The sequence below is a fragment of the Dermacentor albipictus genome, chromosome 3 (genome assembly GCF_038994185.2).
Source record: "Dermacentor albipictus isolate Rhodes 1998 colony chromosome 3, USDA_Dalb.pri_finalv2, whole genome shotgun sequence".
Lineage (NCBI taxonomy): Eukaryota > Metazoa > Arthropoda > Arachnida > Ixodida > Ixodidae > Dermacentor > Dermacentor albipictus.
In genome coordinates this window covers 62,830,602-62,844,702 of record NC_091823.1, presented here as the reverse complement: position 1 = coordinate 62,844,702, position 14,101 = coordinate 62,830,602, and the positions used below count along the sequence as shown (strand labels likewise).

Genomic DNA, 14,101 nt, shown 5'->3' with positions numbered 1-14,101 from the left:
TACGATGAGCTCGGCGCTGACGATGTCAGTTACGTCTTGCGTACTTCTATCCGTCGTATTCGTCGTTGTGCTGGGCGCCTTTTTCGTCAATGTAGTCTTCACGTCGTCGTTCGTCGATAACGGGGGATGGGAAGCAGTTCGAGCATTGGCAACCTCACCCCCGGCGGTCGCTGCGGCTAGTTTCCCCGTCGAGGGCTAAACGATCTGCCCCTAGTGACGTCGGCAAAACTGCGACGAGTCGGCGAATTGTAGCGTGCCGGAGATGGAGAAGGAAAACGTGGTCGGGTCATCGTCGTATTTTATGGCTGACTGTTCACAGTAGAGTCGTTGTAAGCTCGTCGACCGTCGTACGGAGAATAAGCATAGTTGGCAGGAAAGCTTGGGTGTTGAGCGGCCCGATAGTTGTCTATAGACATGTCTCTATAGATATGTCTCTATATACATGTACAGCTTCACCACAATGGTAGCACACTGGTCGACGGTCGACGGTGCGCCACAAATCGGTTTTCCGACGCTGATAGTTCGGCGGTAACTCTCCATGGAGCCAAGGAGTGGCGTGCGCATGTCGAAGATATGGCGTTGTTTGTGCTGGCATGATCGGCGGGGTCGGTAAAGTCGACGAGGGTGACGATGTCGGCTCTGTTTGTGGCGTAGGTGGTGTTGTAGTTATGGGTGTCAACGGCGTTGAACTTGCGTTGAGTGGACGACGAACAACATCCGCATAAGTGAAGCGCCGCGGAACGTTCCCACAGTCTGGCGCTGAAAAATCTTGCCGGACTTCCTCCCGGACTACATCAGCAACAAAAGATAACGCTGGCGTCGGTTCCGTAGGCGCAACCACAAAGCCGAGCTGCCGAAGCTCTTCTCGCACCACCTCTCGGACAACTTCACGCAGAGACATGTCGTTACTCGCAGCCAGTACGGAAGTGTTCGCCGCCGAGATGCTCATGTCATGCTGGCGGTATCGTTGCTGCAGGGCCCGTTCAATGGCTGTAGCCTTTTTTGTGAACTGTGCCACTGTTGTTGGTGGATTTCTCACAAGGCCGGCAAACAGTTGCTCCTTCACTCCTCGCAAGAGATATCGCAGCTTTCTTTCCTCTGGCATGTCTGGGTCTGCCTTACGGAAAAGACGGGCCATGTCCTCCGAGAACATAGTGACACTCTCATTGGGCTTTTGAACGCTGATTTCAAGGAGACGCTGCGCGTTTTTCGTCCTGTCGATGCTTGAAAAGGTATCCAGCAGCTGTGCGCGGAAGTCGTCCCACGTGGCAAAGCTCCTCTCCCGGTTTACGTACCACGTACGAGCATTGTCCTTCAAATAGAAATAGACACTCGAGAGTTTGTCCGCCGAGCTGGTCTTATGGTTATACTGGGCGACGCGCTCGAACTGGTCTAGCCAATCTTGGACGTCTTCAAAGGCATCACCATGAAATCTCTCCGGGACCATAGGATTCTGTAGTGTTAGTTGCGGTGGAGCTGCGGTGGCCATGTTATTTGTAGGAGGCAAACGATTATTCGAAGTTCCATGCAGGGGACTGGACTCGGGCGCTAAGCCTAGCAGGCGACGACTGAACCGGTGGACCGGTGTTTCGATGCGCGATGGTGACTCCGGGCTCGATCGTCGGCTCCGCGAAGGGGTGCCAAGCATGAAGAATACCCAGCACCTCCACCAGTGTAACGACGTGGGATCGACAAGTATGCGTAGCAGCACCGCCAAGAAACGCACTTTATCAGTCGTCCAAGGGAAAAACAACGTCTTCTTCGTTTTTCCCGCTTCACCTAAAAACCCGCGCCACTTCAGCGTCGTCCCCACTGGCGCATACCCGCTGCATTATGGCTCTGCCAAATATAGTTGTGTCAATATATATATATATATATATATATATATATATATATATATATATATATATATATATATGTGTGTGTGTGTGTGTGTGTGTGTGTGTGTGTGTGTGTGTGTGTGTGTGTGTGTGTGTGTGTGTGTGTGTGTGTGTGTCATCTTTCACCCAATAACATTCAGTTGTGAGCCTGCGCGCGGCCTCTCCGTTTATACTGCTGTTGCCCGTGTGTTTATAGCACAGTAAGCCCCGTATTACAACATTAACTTCCACCAACTAGCCCGACTTGCCGCTTTACCACAGCATTAAATATTCCTCACGAGGCTCTCGAAAATAAAATAAATTGACGTGTTTTACACCAAGCAGTCGATTACCTGACTGGATATATTTATTGATTTATTTGCTACAACAGTAATAGTCATATTGTCGTCCAGTACGGAGTTGCAGTGGCTCACAGATCAAGCGCAAAACATCGACGTCGGTCAACAGATCTCAGGAACATCTTATATTTCGTTTATAATGCGCACATATTAATTCCTTTCCATAAAGAATCGTCGTATATGCAGAAAGCATAGATCCTGACACATTGGCAGGCTACCCTCGCTGTGTGTAGCAAGCAGTCACACGCACCGAACGTGGCACACATTTGCTCATCTACGGCCAGTGAGGGCGATCTGATACGCGCAGACAGATATGGTTCGTTTGCCAATGTTTACCACTTGACTTGCTGTGGACTTCGCAGAAAGCTTAGATGTTTTGCTCCCGCCAGCGACAGTGGGCGGTAAACAACTTTCCGGAGCGCTAATGCTTTGGTGCTTGCATCGGGTAAGTGCAGTGGATGAAGTCAATGTCCGTAAAGATTTTTGCAGGTTTGTTCAATTAATTTGTGTAAGTCAAATGAAAGACGGTGATTTGCACGTGACGTACCCAGGAAAATCTAGACGCGAAAAAGAGCGAAAACTGGGTGAGCGCAGCAATTATTTCGCGGTAGTAATTGCGTAAAATCAGCGCTCTTAGGAGAGCACCAACGTATTTTGCTAATGAGGTGGCGATAGTCTTGCGCGAGATCGTTAGTCGTGTGATGACCTAGAACATGTAAGATTGCTAAATTTCTTATTGTTAAGTTGTTATCGCATTTATGATGTCCTAGCGGCTAACCATAATCTATACCTTCATCTGAAAGCTCTTCTGAAAGCCCTGAAATTCGAAAAAGAAGCCCAGAGGATAACAGCGATTTGCAAAGCAGCATCACAAACATATATCAGATAAAGTGATAAAAAGGCAAAAAAAAAGTGAGGACTTCGTTGAGTGAATTCGCCCGTTGGCTTTGGCAACCCGGTTTGGTTGTTCGCAATAAAATGTTCTGTCGCTGCTGAAACGATGGCGCTGGCGCGCCCGAAGGCCTTTCCCACCGTTGCCTTCTATTTCATCGCAGATACGAGGGTGTAGCCTTTCTGCCCAGCAACCGCCCCCATAGCTGTTAACCCTTCACCGGCCATGGCGTCGCACGGACACAAGAACGGAAACATCGTGCGCAGCTGGAGCAAGCGACCGCTGACCACCCAAGAAAACACGTCGGGTCGTACTGAACCCGACGCCTCCTTCGAAATAATCAGGTCGACACCAACGCCAAAGGAATCGGAGTATCGCTTGGATTTAAGCCATCGGAAAGGACTGAACACTTCGCAAAACGACGCTGGAGGAGGAGTGGTCTGCGAATCGTCGCGTCTGCGTTCTAAAGGTGAGGATTCTAAAGGCCAGTGAGTGATTCGACTTTATAGTGCAGACTGCTGGTCGCAAAGTGCGCTAATATACGCAAGGACAAAACAAGAATCTAGCACCTTGTTGATTCCGTCTGCAGTTCGTCCTTAGATATACAGATTCGTTAACTTCGTTAAGGCGCCGTTTACGCTATCACCGGTCGTGATGCATCGCCATACCGCTGTCCAGATGACTCCGAGTCGGGGCTGTTAGCACAGTGCCATGCATGCCGTTTATAAACTGTTCGAGTAATGGACGCTATATCTGACCGCCTCTCTGGCTCGACCGCTTACAGGTGCATTTAACCTTGGCGCATTTACACCTGCGAATGCAGACATTTGTATTGTATTGCGTATGTGTAGCAACCCTCCAGTATGCTGCTGTTATCACGTTATTTTTTATTGTTTGGCTGTCAGAATTGGCGCAAGCGCCATAGAAAAGCATATAAACGTGTGAGTGATGATCACGTCACCACGGCTATCGCTTGTCCTGAAATATTGTCAGACATCGCAACCTGCTCGTATGCTTGCTCCCCTGCCTGGCCGTCGACACAGGCGGAGCTCTTGGCAATCCGAGACGCAGTATCCATCCTCTGTCCGCTGCTTCCGCCGTCTAGGAGACACATTGATATCTTCACCGATTCCTCAGCTGCCATCCGTTGTCTGCGGCGTGTTCTGAATTCCGGCGTTTTGGCACAGGAGATTCAGGACACAGTGGAGAAATTGTCCGTTACAGTACGTGTACAATGGATACGTCGCAATGCGCATCCCACACAAGCCTTAGTGGATGCAGCGAGCCACAACAAACCTTCGCGTCCACTTCAACTGGCCCCCATCTCTCCGGAGACAAAGCTCCTCGCAGAAAAAGAACACCTTCGGCGCGCCACGCGAGCACTTCTCCCACCGTGTGGCACCGACCTCCCTGGCGGCCTAGCGCACTGGGAAGAGGTCTTGTTACGAAGGTTACGCCTCCGTGTCGCCCTCACCCCTGCGATAACCTGGTCGTGGTCGGCACAGTACCGTGCCTCCATGAGCGATTCCTGCCCCTTCTGTCCCGCTCCTGTCTGCGAGGTGGACACTGGGCACCTCCTCTGGACTTGCCCTTCTCTACATGCCCTCCGCCAGAAACACCTGCTTCGCTGTGGACCACCCCCAGGTCGGCCACCAGACGTAGAAAGTTGGATCTTGGGGCCCCACCACCGGACATTGCTGGACTTCCTCCACGAATCCGGAGTGTATTTACATGTTTAAACATTTCTTTATGCCACAAGGCACGCTGTCGCAATAAAAAAAATATATAAACGTTATATGGCACTTAGAGGTGAAACTGGCGGCGATCGAAGGCACAGGCGTTTTTTTTTTCCTTCCTTTTTGCTGGAATCGCTATACTGCTAGACCTGCGTTTTAACCTAATGAAAAACCACCAAATGCCTATAAATACGTTCATCATGCGGGAGAGGCCATGTAATTTCGCTACGGACCAAGAAGGCATGCATACGCAAGCTAGGCGCTTGGGAAATTGCGTTAGTGGGCATGAAAAGCGATGAAAGAGCATGAAAAGAACATGAAGCCTAGATCACCAAGTTAAGACCACGGACGCTCCAAGTACAGGCTATAAAAAATGCGCACACAGGAAAATACGCGAAGTTGGCGTGAATAACTACTAATTTTATTCCCGCGTCACAGGCCATCGCCAGCTTACTGCGACGTTCACCGGTCCTAACTATAGTCTGAAAGTTGAACAGTGAATCAGCCTGGCAGGCGCAAGGAATCAAACCAGAAAATCTTGAACGATTATTTACATCAAAGTGTCTTAATATCTGCGTCCAAGTGCACCGCCCTGTTAAAATTATAAAATTATAATATAATATTGTCACGCATCCTTTTTTTTTAAGTTTCAAAGTTTCAAAGCTTATTTGTCAATACATTGTCAAATGTATTAACACAATGTAGCGTCTGGAGGATGTTGACTGCAAAAAGAACAAAAGTCCACCGCTGTCGTAGAGTGTGGCAGTGACGTGCAGTGCCGTCATTCTGGAGTTGCTCACAAAAACTGGTAGTGAAACATCTCGTGCCCTCTGTATACTTGCGGCAGAGTGAAAACTTCGTTTTACTGATACGTTTTTTTCTAGGTATCGTCATATGCAATCGTGCCCATACATTTGTAAAAAGAGCAGAGAAAGCCAATCAACACAGGCTCAAAAAAGAAAAGGAACGGGAAAGAAAAACGAGAGCACTGATTGTGCCGATGTGCTGTCTTTTTTTCTTAGTTGATTTTTGTTAGCATTGACCTTTTTTTTCACACTGTATCTAGTGCAGTTTAAGTATTCCACAGGTTCCAAATTTTCATTTAGTTCAGTACATCTCTCTTAAGAACGCTAGAGAGAGAGAAATAAGCTATTATGCCCAGAGGAGCCAAGACCCGAGTCCAGGCCTCCTGGGAGGCGCATGCCTCCTGGCTCAGCACGTTTTCGACGTGCTGCAGCAGAAGCGGCCACCATAGTTTTTCAAGTTTTCGTTGGGGGATTCTTATAGCTAGTATAGTTTTCATGTAGGTCAAATCCCTCTTTTAGTCTACTACGGCCCGCCTTGCAGCCAATCTGGGACGTAAAATACCCCTGTCAGTTAACATGAATTCGCTTTTGGACTGTTCGTGCTGCGCGAAATTTTGAATCTTAAACCCGTGTAAAGTACCTGTAAATACATGGGCAGTTCATGTGCCATGTGAGCGACGGAAAATGGCAATTATCGCGAAACCGTCACAATTATTCTGCCTTCTTTTCCTAATTATTATTATTATTATTATTATTTACCGAGCTCATTTTGAGCAGTATTGTGCAAATACATCCCTCAGTACAGACCAAAACGCTATAAAATATCCCCACTGGTTCTCTTCTGAAATCACAAATGCCCTAAAGCACAAAGATCGCACGCACCGAAAGTATAGAGATCCTGTTGTGCCTAATGTGTGGATAGAAGAATTTCGCTTTTTTCGAACTCTCCGCAAACACCTCTATAAGCGGATTACGTCTCATGTATTGCATTCTTGGAAAGGGCCGCCTCGCTACGATCGACAGAATTTTGGAAGTATATCCGCGAGCGCTCTGGTAAACGTGGAGGGCTCTCACCTGCTCGACTCTAGCGGCGTAGCAGTCCAAACAGTCGCTGCATGTTTCGCTGCCCATTTCTCATCGTTATATAAAGCTTCAGTATTCAGCGCTCGTGTCAGTCAGCCGCACATGACGGTTCTTACATCTAGTTCTGTGTTGTTTGATGAAAAGCTCACCAGCGAATGCTTTAAGTGCTTGAAGCCTTCCCTACCCTGCGGCCCTGATGGCATGCCTTCCGCAATTCTAGAAGCTTACAGCAGTATAATTGCCCCCGTATTGAGATCTATATTTAATAACCCTTTGAATATCCCCGCTTTCTCTCACATGTGGAAAAGGGCTCGTGTTTTTTTTTTTCTGTATTTAAGTCTGGCTGTGAAACCAATGCCCCGAATTATCGGCCGATTTCTCTTGTCTGTGCCACGTCTATGGTTTTTGAGCTTGCTCTTCGAAACAGATTGTATTTAGCTGTGAAGGACTCACAGATTACGGATCAGCCTGGATTTCTCACCGGCTGCTCCATTCTCATAAATTTCGCATGTTTCATGACACGGATGTGCAAATGTACAAATGTGCGTTGGGACTTGCGCCTGGAGTTAGCACCACCAAGCTCTTAGCACTAGGCCTGCACAATACGCTCGAAGAACTCGTGGAGGCGCAACAAGTGTACCAACTTGAACGCCTATCCAAGACCCGCCCGGGCAGACACGTACTTGAAAATCTCGGCATCACATACCACTCGCAACATGGCGTCAAAGTAGACATTCCAAGACCCATACGCGAGCAACTATACGTACCCCCATTGCCTCGCAACATGCACCCCCAACACCACACGGGGAGGCGTAAAGCCAGGGCAAAACACATGAACAAAAGTTACTCTAACGACAAGGAGGCGGTCTTCACCGACGCAGCCCGCTATCGAGACAGGAAGAGTTTTGTGGCGGCAGTTACTAACCACCGAGGCAACCACCTCACGAGCGTCACCGTGAACACGGTACATGCCGAAGCGGCAGAGGAAGCGGCCATAGCGCTGGCCCTCACACAAACCAAAGCTACATACGTGATCTGCGACTCGCAACCGGCAATTCGCAATTTTGCAAATGGGCACATCTCGCAAGAGGCGTTTGAGATACTCTAGCGACATCCCATACACCAGGGAGAGGCCGACGTTGATAACCGAAGGCATTTGCTATGGGTCCCGGCACACACTGGAATGAGCACCCCCAACGAAGCGGCTCACGGTGTTGGTCGAGGCCTGACTCACCGAGCAGCATCGGAGGAAGAGCCCCCGCGGGGTACTGCAAACGTCTGGGCATGGGAGGATCGTATGGCCAGTTTTCACGACATCACGGCACACTACCAATTACAAAGACGCATATACCCATTCCCTCACGCTAGGTTAGACAGGACGCAAGCAATGCACTTCAGACAATTACAAACAGACTCTTACAGAAACCCCAGACTCATGCACGCCATGTATCCAGACATGTACACTACAAACACATGCACATCGTGTGGCGAGGTTGCCACACTAAATCACATGTTATGGGAGTGTCGGGACCTAACAAACAAGTCGGGCAGTGCCGACCCCTCCGTCTCTACCACCGCCAGCCTCCGGTCACGCTGGATGACCGCACTGCTCAGCTCTGACCTGACAGCACAACTCTGGGCCGTCCAGCGAGCCGAGGAAGCCGCTTCGAGACAAGGTCTCGGAACCGCGTCCGCGGCGGGTGCCCAGACCCACCAAAAAGACGCCGGACTCAAATCTTGTTGATTTGAAATAAGTTTACGCTCTCTCTCTCTCATGACACAGATCTCCGCGCCGGAACTTCAGAGGGGGCAAGTTCACATCATTTATTGTGACCTCGGCAAAGCTTGTGTTGAAGTCAGCCACTCAATGCTTCTGATAAAGCTTACGCACTTTGGTGTGGACTCGTCAATCTCTCGCACAAATGTCTTCTTGATCGATCATGTTAAGGTAACGTCAATGACCAAGCATCTTTTTACGTGGCAACTAACGACGTCCTTCAAGGTTCAGTATTAGGACAGCTTCTTTTTTCACTCTTATTAATGACGTTCGTTCCACTATTCGGAATACTTCGTTCTTTCTATATGCTGATGACACCAAGATTTTTAAGGAAATTCATATACTGTTGATGGAAGTCGCATCCTGCAGTCTAACCTGTTTCCTTTTTCTGAGTGGCGCAAAGATAACCTCACCCTGAATGCTTCTGATACCAAAATCATGACTTTCACACGCAGAACACCAAGCATTTTTTTCTTATTCTGTATATTCTGTACCATTGTGCAAGGTCTGTGAGATCAATGGTCTCGGTGTACTTTTTGATACATTCTTACGCTTTACTGCTCACACTAAACCCTTTGCCTTGCTGGGCATGCGCTCCCTTGCCTCTGTTTGTAGACTATCGAGGGAATCCACATTCTACTACACCGTTGCGCAACTTGTACAGAACAATCTGTCCTCTTCACGTCGAATACGCGTCGGTCGTCTGAAACGGCATGCCTGGATCCAACAGTGTCATTAAAGATCGCGTCCAGAAAAAAGTTTATAAGTACTTACAATCACCGCTTTGCAAACACGGAAAGAGGACCTTGTTCTAGCACTGCTGAATTATTGTCATTACCCTTATATTCGCTGTCGACGTAACCGTGCTGTCCTGACTTTTCTTTTCGAACCTTTTCTGTTTCTTTGTGCTGCCAGATGTCGTCGTCGCGTCCGGCGTTGGTCGCGAGCGGGCCGTGCTCGCGCTGCTGGCGTTGGGCAACTTCTGCGTCGGCGCCAGCGTCTCCCTGCAGGCGCCTTTCTTCCCGCACGAGGTGAGTGGAGCGGCCGACATCGCCCATTTCTCTATAGGTACGAAAAAAAGAAGTCATACGCTCTCCCCCTTGAGGCACCACGGTCAACGCGCATTTGTGCGCGCGGCTTGCCTTGGCCAGTTCTTTACAGTGGAGTCAACAAGCAATGCACCGGAAAGTTGTCTACGAGTAAACTGAACCCCTGCACACACACACACACTTTATACATATACACACACACACACAGAGAGAGAGAGAGAGAGAGAGAGAGAGAGAGAGAGAGAGAGCTTATACTAATCCAGGCAAGGAAGGCCCACTAAGCTTCAACAAAGTCGCTCCCTCACGAGGATAGGAATTGGCCTACCTGGCGCAGTATTCGGCCACTACCTCCCTCATGATTCCTACATTTCACCCATGACCCTCAGTCTCCAGCAGCTGCGGAGCACCTGACCAAGGCGCCGGTCATACCTATAACGCAGCACAGGGAATCACTGGCCGCGGACAGGCCGCCAATAGAAACTGGCCCTGTCAACCTTGAACGCCAGAACTCTGTCGAAGGAGGCTAGCTTAGCAAGACTCTTTGAGGAACTATCACACATTGTTTGGGTATTATCGGCCTTAGTGAGATTAGGAGAACCGGTGAGGCTTATGCATTGCTGAATAACAGACATGTCCTCTGCTATAGAGGTCTCCTAGATAAGAAGCAATACGGAGTAGGACTCCTGATCTACAAGGACATAGCGAGCAACATTGACGAATTCTGCTTCGTGTCTCTATTCTCCCTTTTTACGCAAATTAGTTTCCTTTGCCAAGTGACAAGGAGTAGCCGGTGCCACCATAAAGGCGCCAACCTCTCCTAATATACATTTCAATAAAAAAACAATTCTGCAGCATTTATGAGAGGGTAGCAGTAGTCGTAATCAAACTTAATAAGAGGTGCAGCTTAAAGGCACTGCAAGCCTACGCTCCAACATCCAGTCACGTTGATGTAGATAAGTTTTTTGAATATGGTTGAACTAGCGATGAGAAAAGAGCAAGCTCAGTATACTTTAGTCATGGGTGAATTCAATGCAAAAGTAGGGGAAAAGCAGGCTGGTGAGCAAGCAATTGGCAACTACGGCGTCGATTCTAGGAACGCTAGAGGAGAGATGCGGGTAGAATTCGTAGAAAGGAATAAGTTGGAAATAATCAACACCTTCTTCAGGAAGCGTTGGAACAAAACTTAGACTTGGAAAAACCATAATGCCGAAACAAGGAATGAAATAATTTCATAGTTTCTGCCTATCCCAGCATAGAGCAGGATGTAGGAGTGTTAGGTAGGGTAAAGTGCAGTGATCATAGGTTAATAAGGGCTAAGATTCACCTCTATTTGGAGAGAGAGAGTAAAATTGATCAAGAAGAAACAGGCCAACCTGGATGCAGTAAGGGTAAAAGCATACAAATTCCGGCTGGTACTAAACAAATATGCAGTCTTAGAACAGAGATATGTGTTGATGAAGATGGTGGTGAAGATGAGAGGCTGTGTGGCGTAGCGTCAATCGGGACAAGGGACAAGCGCTCACAGCCAACTGAAATTTTTTGTCTGATGCAATATTCTATATATATAAAAAACAAAAGAAAAAGCAAAAAAAGTTCCAACGATTACGATAGCCCCTAACGCGAAATTTGAGCGCTGCTTTATACGTTTTTTTTTTCGTTTCGCCATATAGTGAGGCAAAGAATTTTAGACCGCAATCACCGCACCGACTAGTAGTGGATCAGTGCCCTCAGCGCCATCGCAGAGAGGTGCAGTAGTATGGGAACGCTAGCATGATGAGCGGCCTGGGAGCCAGCTGTGGTAGATGACTACGACGATGAAAGCGCGAGCAGTGCCACGAGCGCGCTGGCGTGGTTAATGCTAATTGTATGCTAATTGTAGGAAATTTATGCTCCATAATAATTTGGAATAATACACCCATTACACCAGCGTCACCGCGTTAAAGAATAAAGCTGACTTGGACAACTTAGCTCTTCGCCGTAAAATTTCTCGCCTAACACTTTTCCATAAGCTTTATCACCATCCATCACTTCACGATGATTTCATTCAGTCACCAACAGTTATTTTTCCACGCCGTGACCATCCATACAAAGTCAAACGCATTAACTGCCAGTCATCCCATTATGCATCTTCGTTCTTACCACGCACAATAACTGAATGGAACGCCTTACCATCAGTCATTGCCACGGAACCAGACTTGACTAAGTTTCAACATTTAATTCGCTCACGACTTGTCGACTAATCGTATTTGTATTCTTTTTTGGGACTTTTACAGTGTTTTTCGATATTTGTTGGTGTTTTTAGTGCAGTTGCCTTATGTTCTCCTAATATGTACTAATGTTTTCTCTGTAATAATTGTGACCTAATTATCTTGTATGTTAACTATGTTTCACTGTATTATTACTTCTGTTAACCTCTCTTGTTTTTAGTATGTACAAACTACAACCAGTGCTTGTGATTGACCCCCCCCCCCCCCATGTAATACCCTCGTAATGAGGGCCTTTGGGGGTATTTTGAATAAATAAATAAATAAATAAATTTCTTGGGCAATCCCCCATCGTAGATAGGAGCCACACGTGTGACAGGCTACAACAACATAAGCCGACGCTCAACCCAGGAACGGGTGCCTAAAAGCGGCGCTCTAATACAAAGATGCCTTCACCGCTCACTATTGGCGCTGGTGTTGTCTAAGAATGCCAACTTCCTTCGTGACAAAGCCAGGGATGGCTTACCTATGCATTGGCATACTTCACATGCCATGCTAGCTAATTCAAGAATGATGCCCGTGCGATCGTCCATGTGTGTAAAGATGACTTTTTTCTCGAAAAATGGGGTACATCCGCATGTGCTGCAATGCAGGACCAGACAGGCAGGTATTTGAACGACCACCTGCGGGAACATGCGAACAATGTTAGGCATGGAAGCCTTCATTGGCATGGAAGGCAAGGCATAGAAGCCTTCATTTTCAGGAGTTTTTTTTTTTTTTTTAGCCCCTCATTGTATCGCATGTGGATTCGCCCAGTTTTTCGAGAAGACAAATGTAATCTTTACACACATGGACGATCGAACGCGCATCATTGTTGAATGAGAAAGTAAGTCGTCCCTGCCCTTATCACGAACGGAGTTCGCATTGTTAGACAACACCATCGCGAACAGAGAGCGGTGACGGCTTCTTTATTTTATGTCGTTTATACTTTGCCGTTTTTTTCTATACAAAACCTTGTATCAGACATTGAAATTTCAATTGGCAGTAAGCGCTTGTATTCGTTTTTCTGTGTCCGTTGTCCCACTTCGCGCTGCAGTACACAGCCTCAGGTTCACTGCAGTGTCCAGTGTATTGCTACGCACGACCACGTTCCTGAATTCACCACCCCGTTTGACAGCATGGTTAGGTGTGCTGCGTTTCGTTAGTAATAACGAGAGAACCGGTCTTCGGTTCTCGTAATGCCTGCCGCCAATATTTAACCTGTGCATGTGCTCTAAACTTTTCGTTGAATTATTTTTATGAAAGAACGCAACGTGTCTGACTGCGCAATACGCCTATATTTAGTTACTCTGCAATTTTGCTTTCTTTGCAATGGCGCTCTTTGGCCATCATTGGCCCTTGCGCCAGAAAACCCCATATATCGTCACCATCATTACTCCGCAATTATTTGTTTTGAAAACATATATGCACTTGACATGAAAGGGAAAGCGAGGAGCAGACCGGCAACTGCCGCCGGAAGTCATAACGCCTGCCTACTCTTCAGAAAGGAAGAGTCAGAAACATAGAAATGGAAAATAAGAAGGGGAGGAAAGAAGAAAGAGCAAGATGACAAATCTCAATTATGGAGACTCAATAGAAAATGCATAAAGCTCCATCTTACCACATTTACTCTTTTTCAATCGAGTCAGCAGAGCCTCATATTCAAGTTATATAATTTTGACACAATTATCGACGATCCATCATAATTCGTGTATGAAGGGGGTATTGGGTAATTCGTGTATTGAAATGAAGCGTACGAAAGCAAAGTTGAGCTATAGTTAGAATCAATGTTGCAGCGCACCTTGTAGGGTCGCGGGACGCTGCAGGAATAAAAAGCGCACTAACAGCATTTACTGCGGACGTCCACTGTGACCACGGCCCTGGTATCTTTTTGCCAGGCAGCTTTTGGCTGTTCAGGCGGTCAATCTCGGCACGCGACATTTACATCTCGGAGCGCTAATCTTGGCCCGTTCGCACATGTACTTGGGCGGAGAAACTAGCGCTTTACAACAGCGCTAAATCCATGGTTGTGAGATGTTGCAGGTATGCCCATTGGTATTACATGTCACATTTAGGCGAAGTTTATGTCCCTGATGCTGTCGCAATGCGTATATCGTGTGCAACTATCAACAGAAACGTGAATTCCACGATTAACGCAATTCGTAATGCAAGCAATAGCATAGCGCCCTGCTTGGCGTATACTCATGGTTGCTTAGATCCGTGCTGCTTATTATCTCATGCACTGCGGCGGATAAGTGCAGAGATCACTGAAAAATCAGCGCCATGCAGTTGGCGAG

The 14,101-nt window shown here is 47.5% G+C and overlaps 1 protein-coding gene across 1 annotated transcript in view; it reads left to right on the top strand.

The window, feature by feature from the left end:
- The first annotated feature begins 3,160 nt into the window (after positions 1-3,160).
- Positions 3,161-14,101, top strand: part of LOC135898790 (MFS-type transporter SLC18B1-like) — a 30,064-nt gene continuing 19,123 nt past the window's right edge. Inside the window, exons 1-2 of the mRNA XM_065427954.1 lie at positions 3,161-3,579; positions 9,428-9,543. Coding sequence (XP_065284026.1) covers positions 3,336-3,579; positions 9,428-9,543 — 360 coding nt within the window. The 5' untranslated portion in view covers positions 3,161-3,335. The remainder of the gene's footprint in view (positions 3,580-9,427; positions 9,544-14,101) is intronic.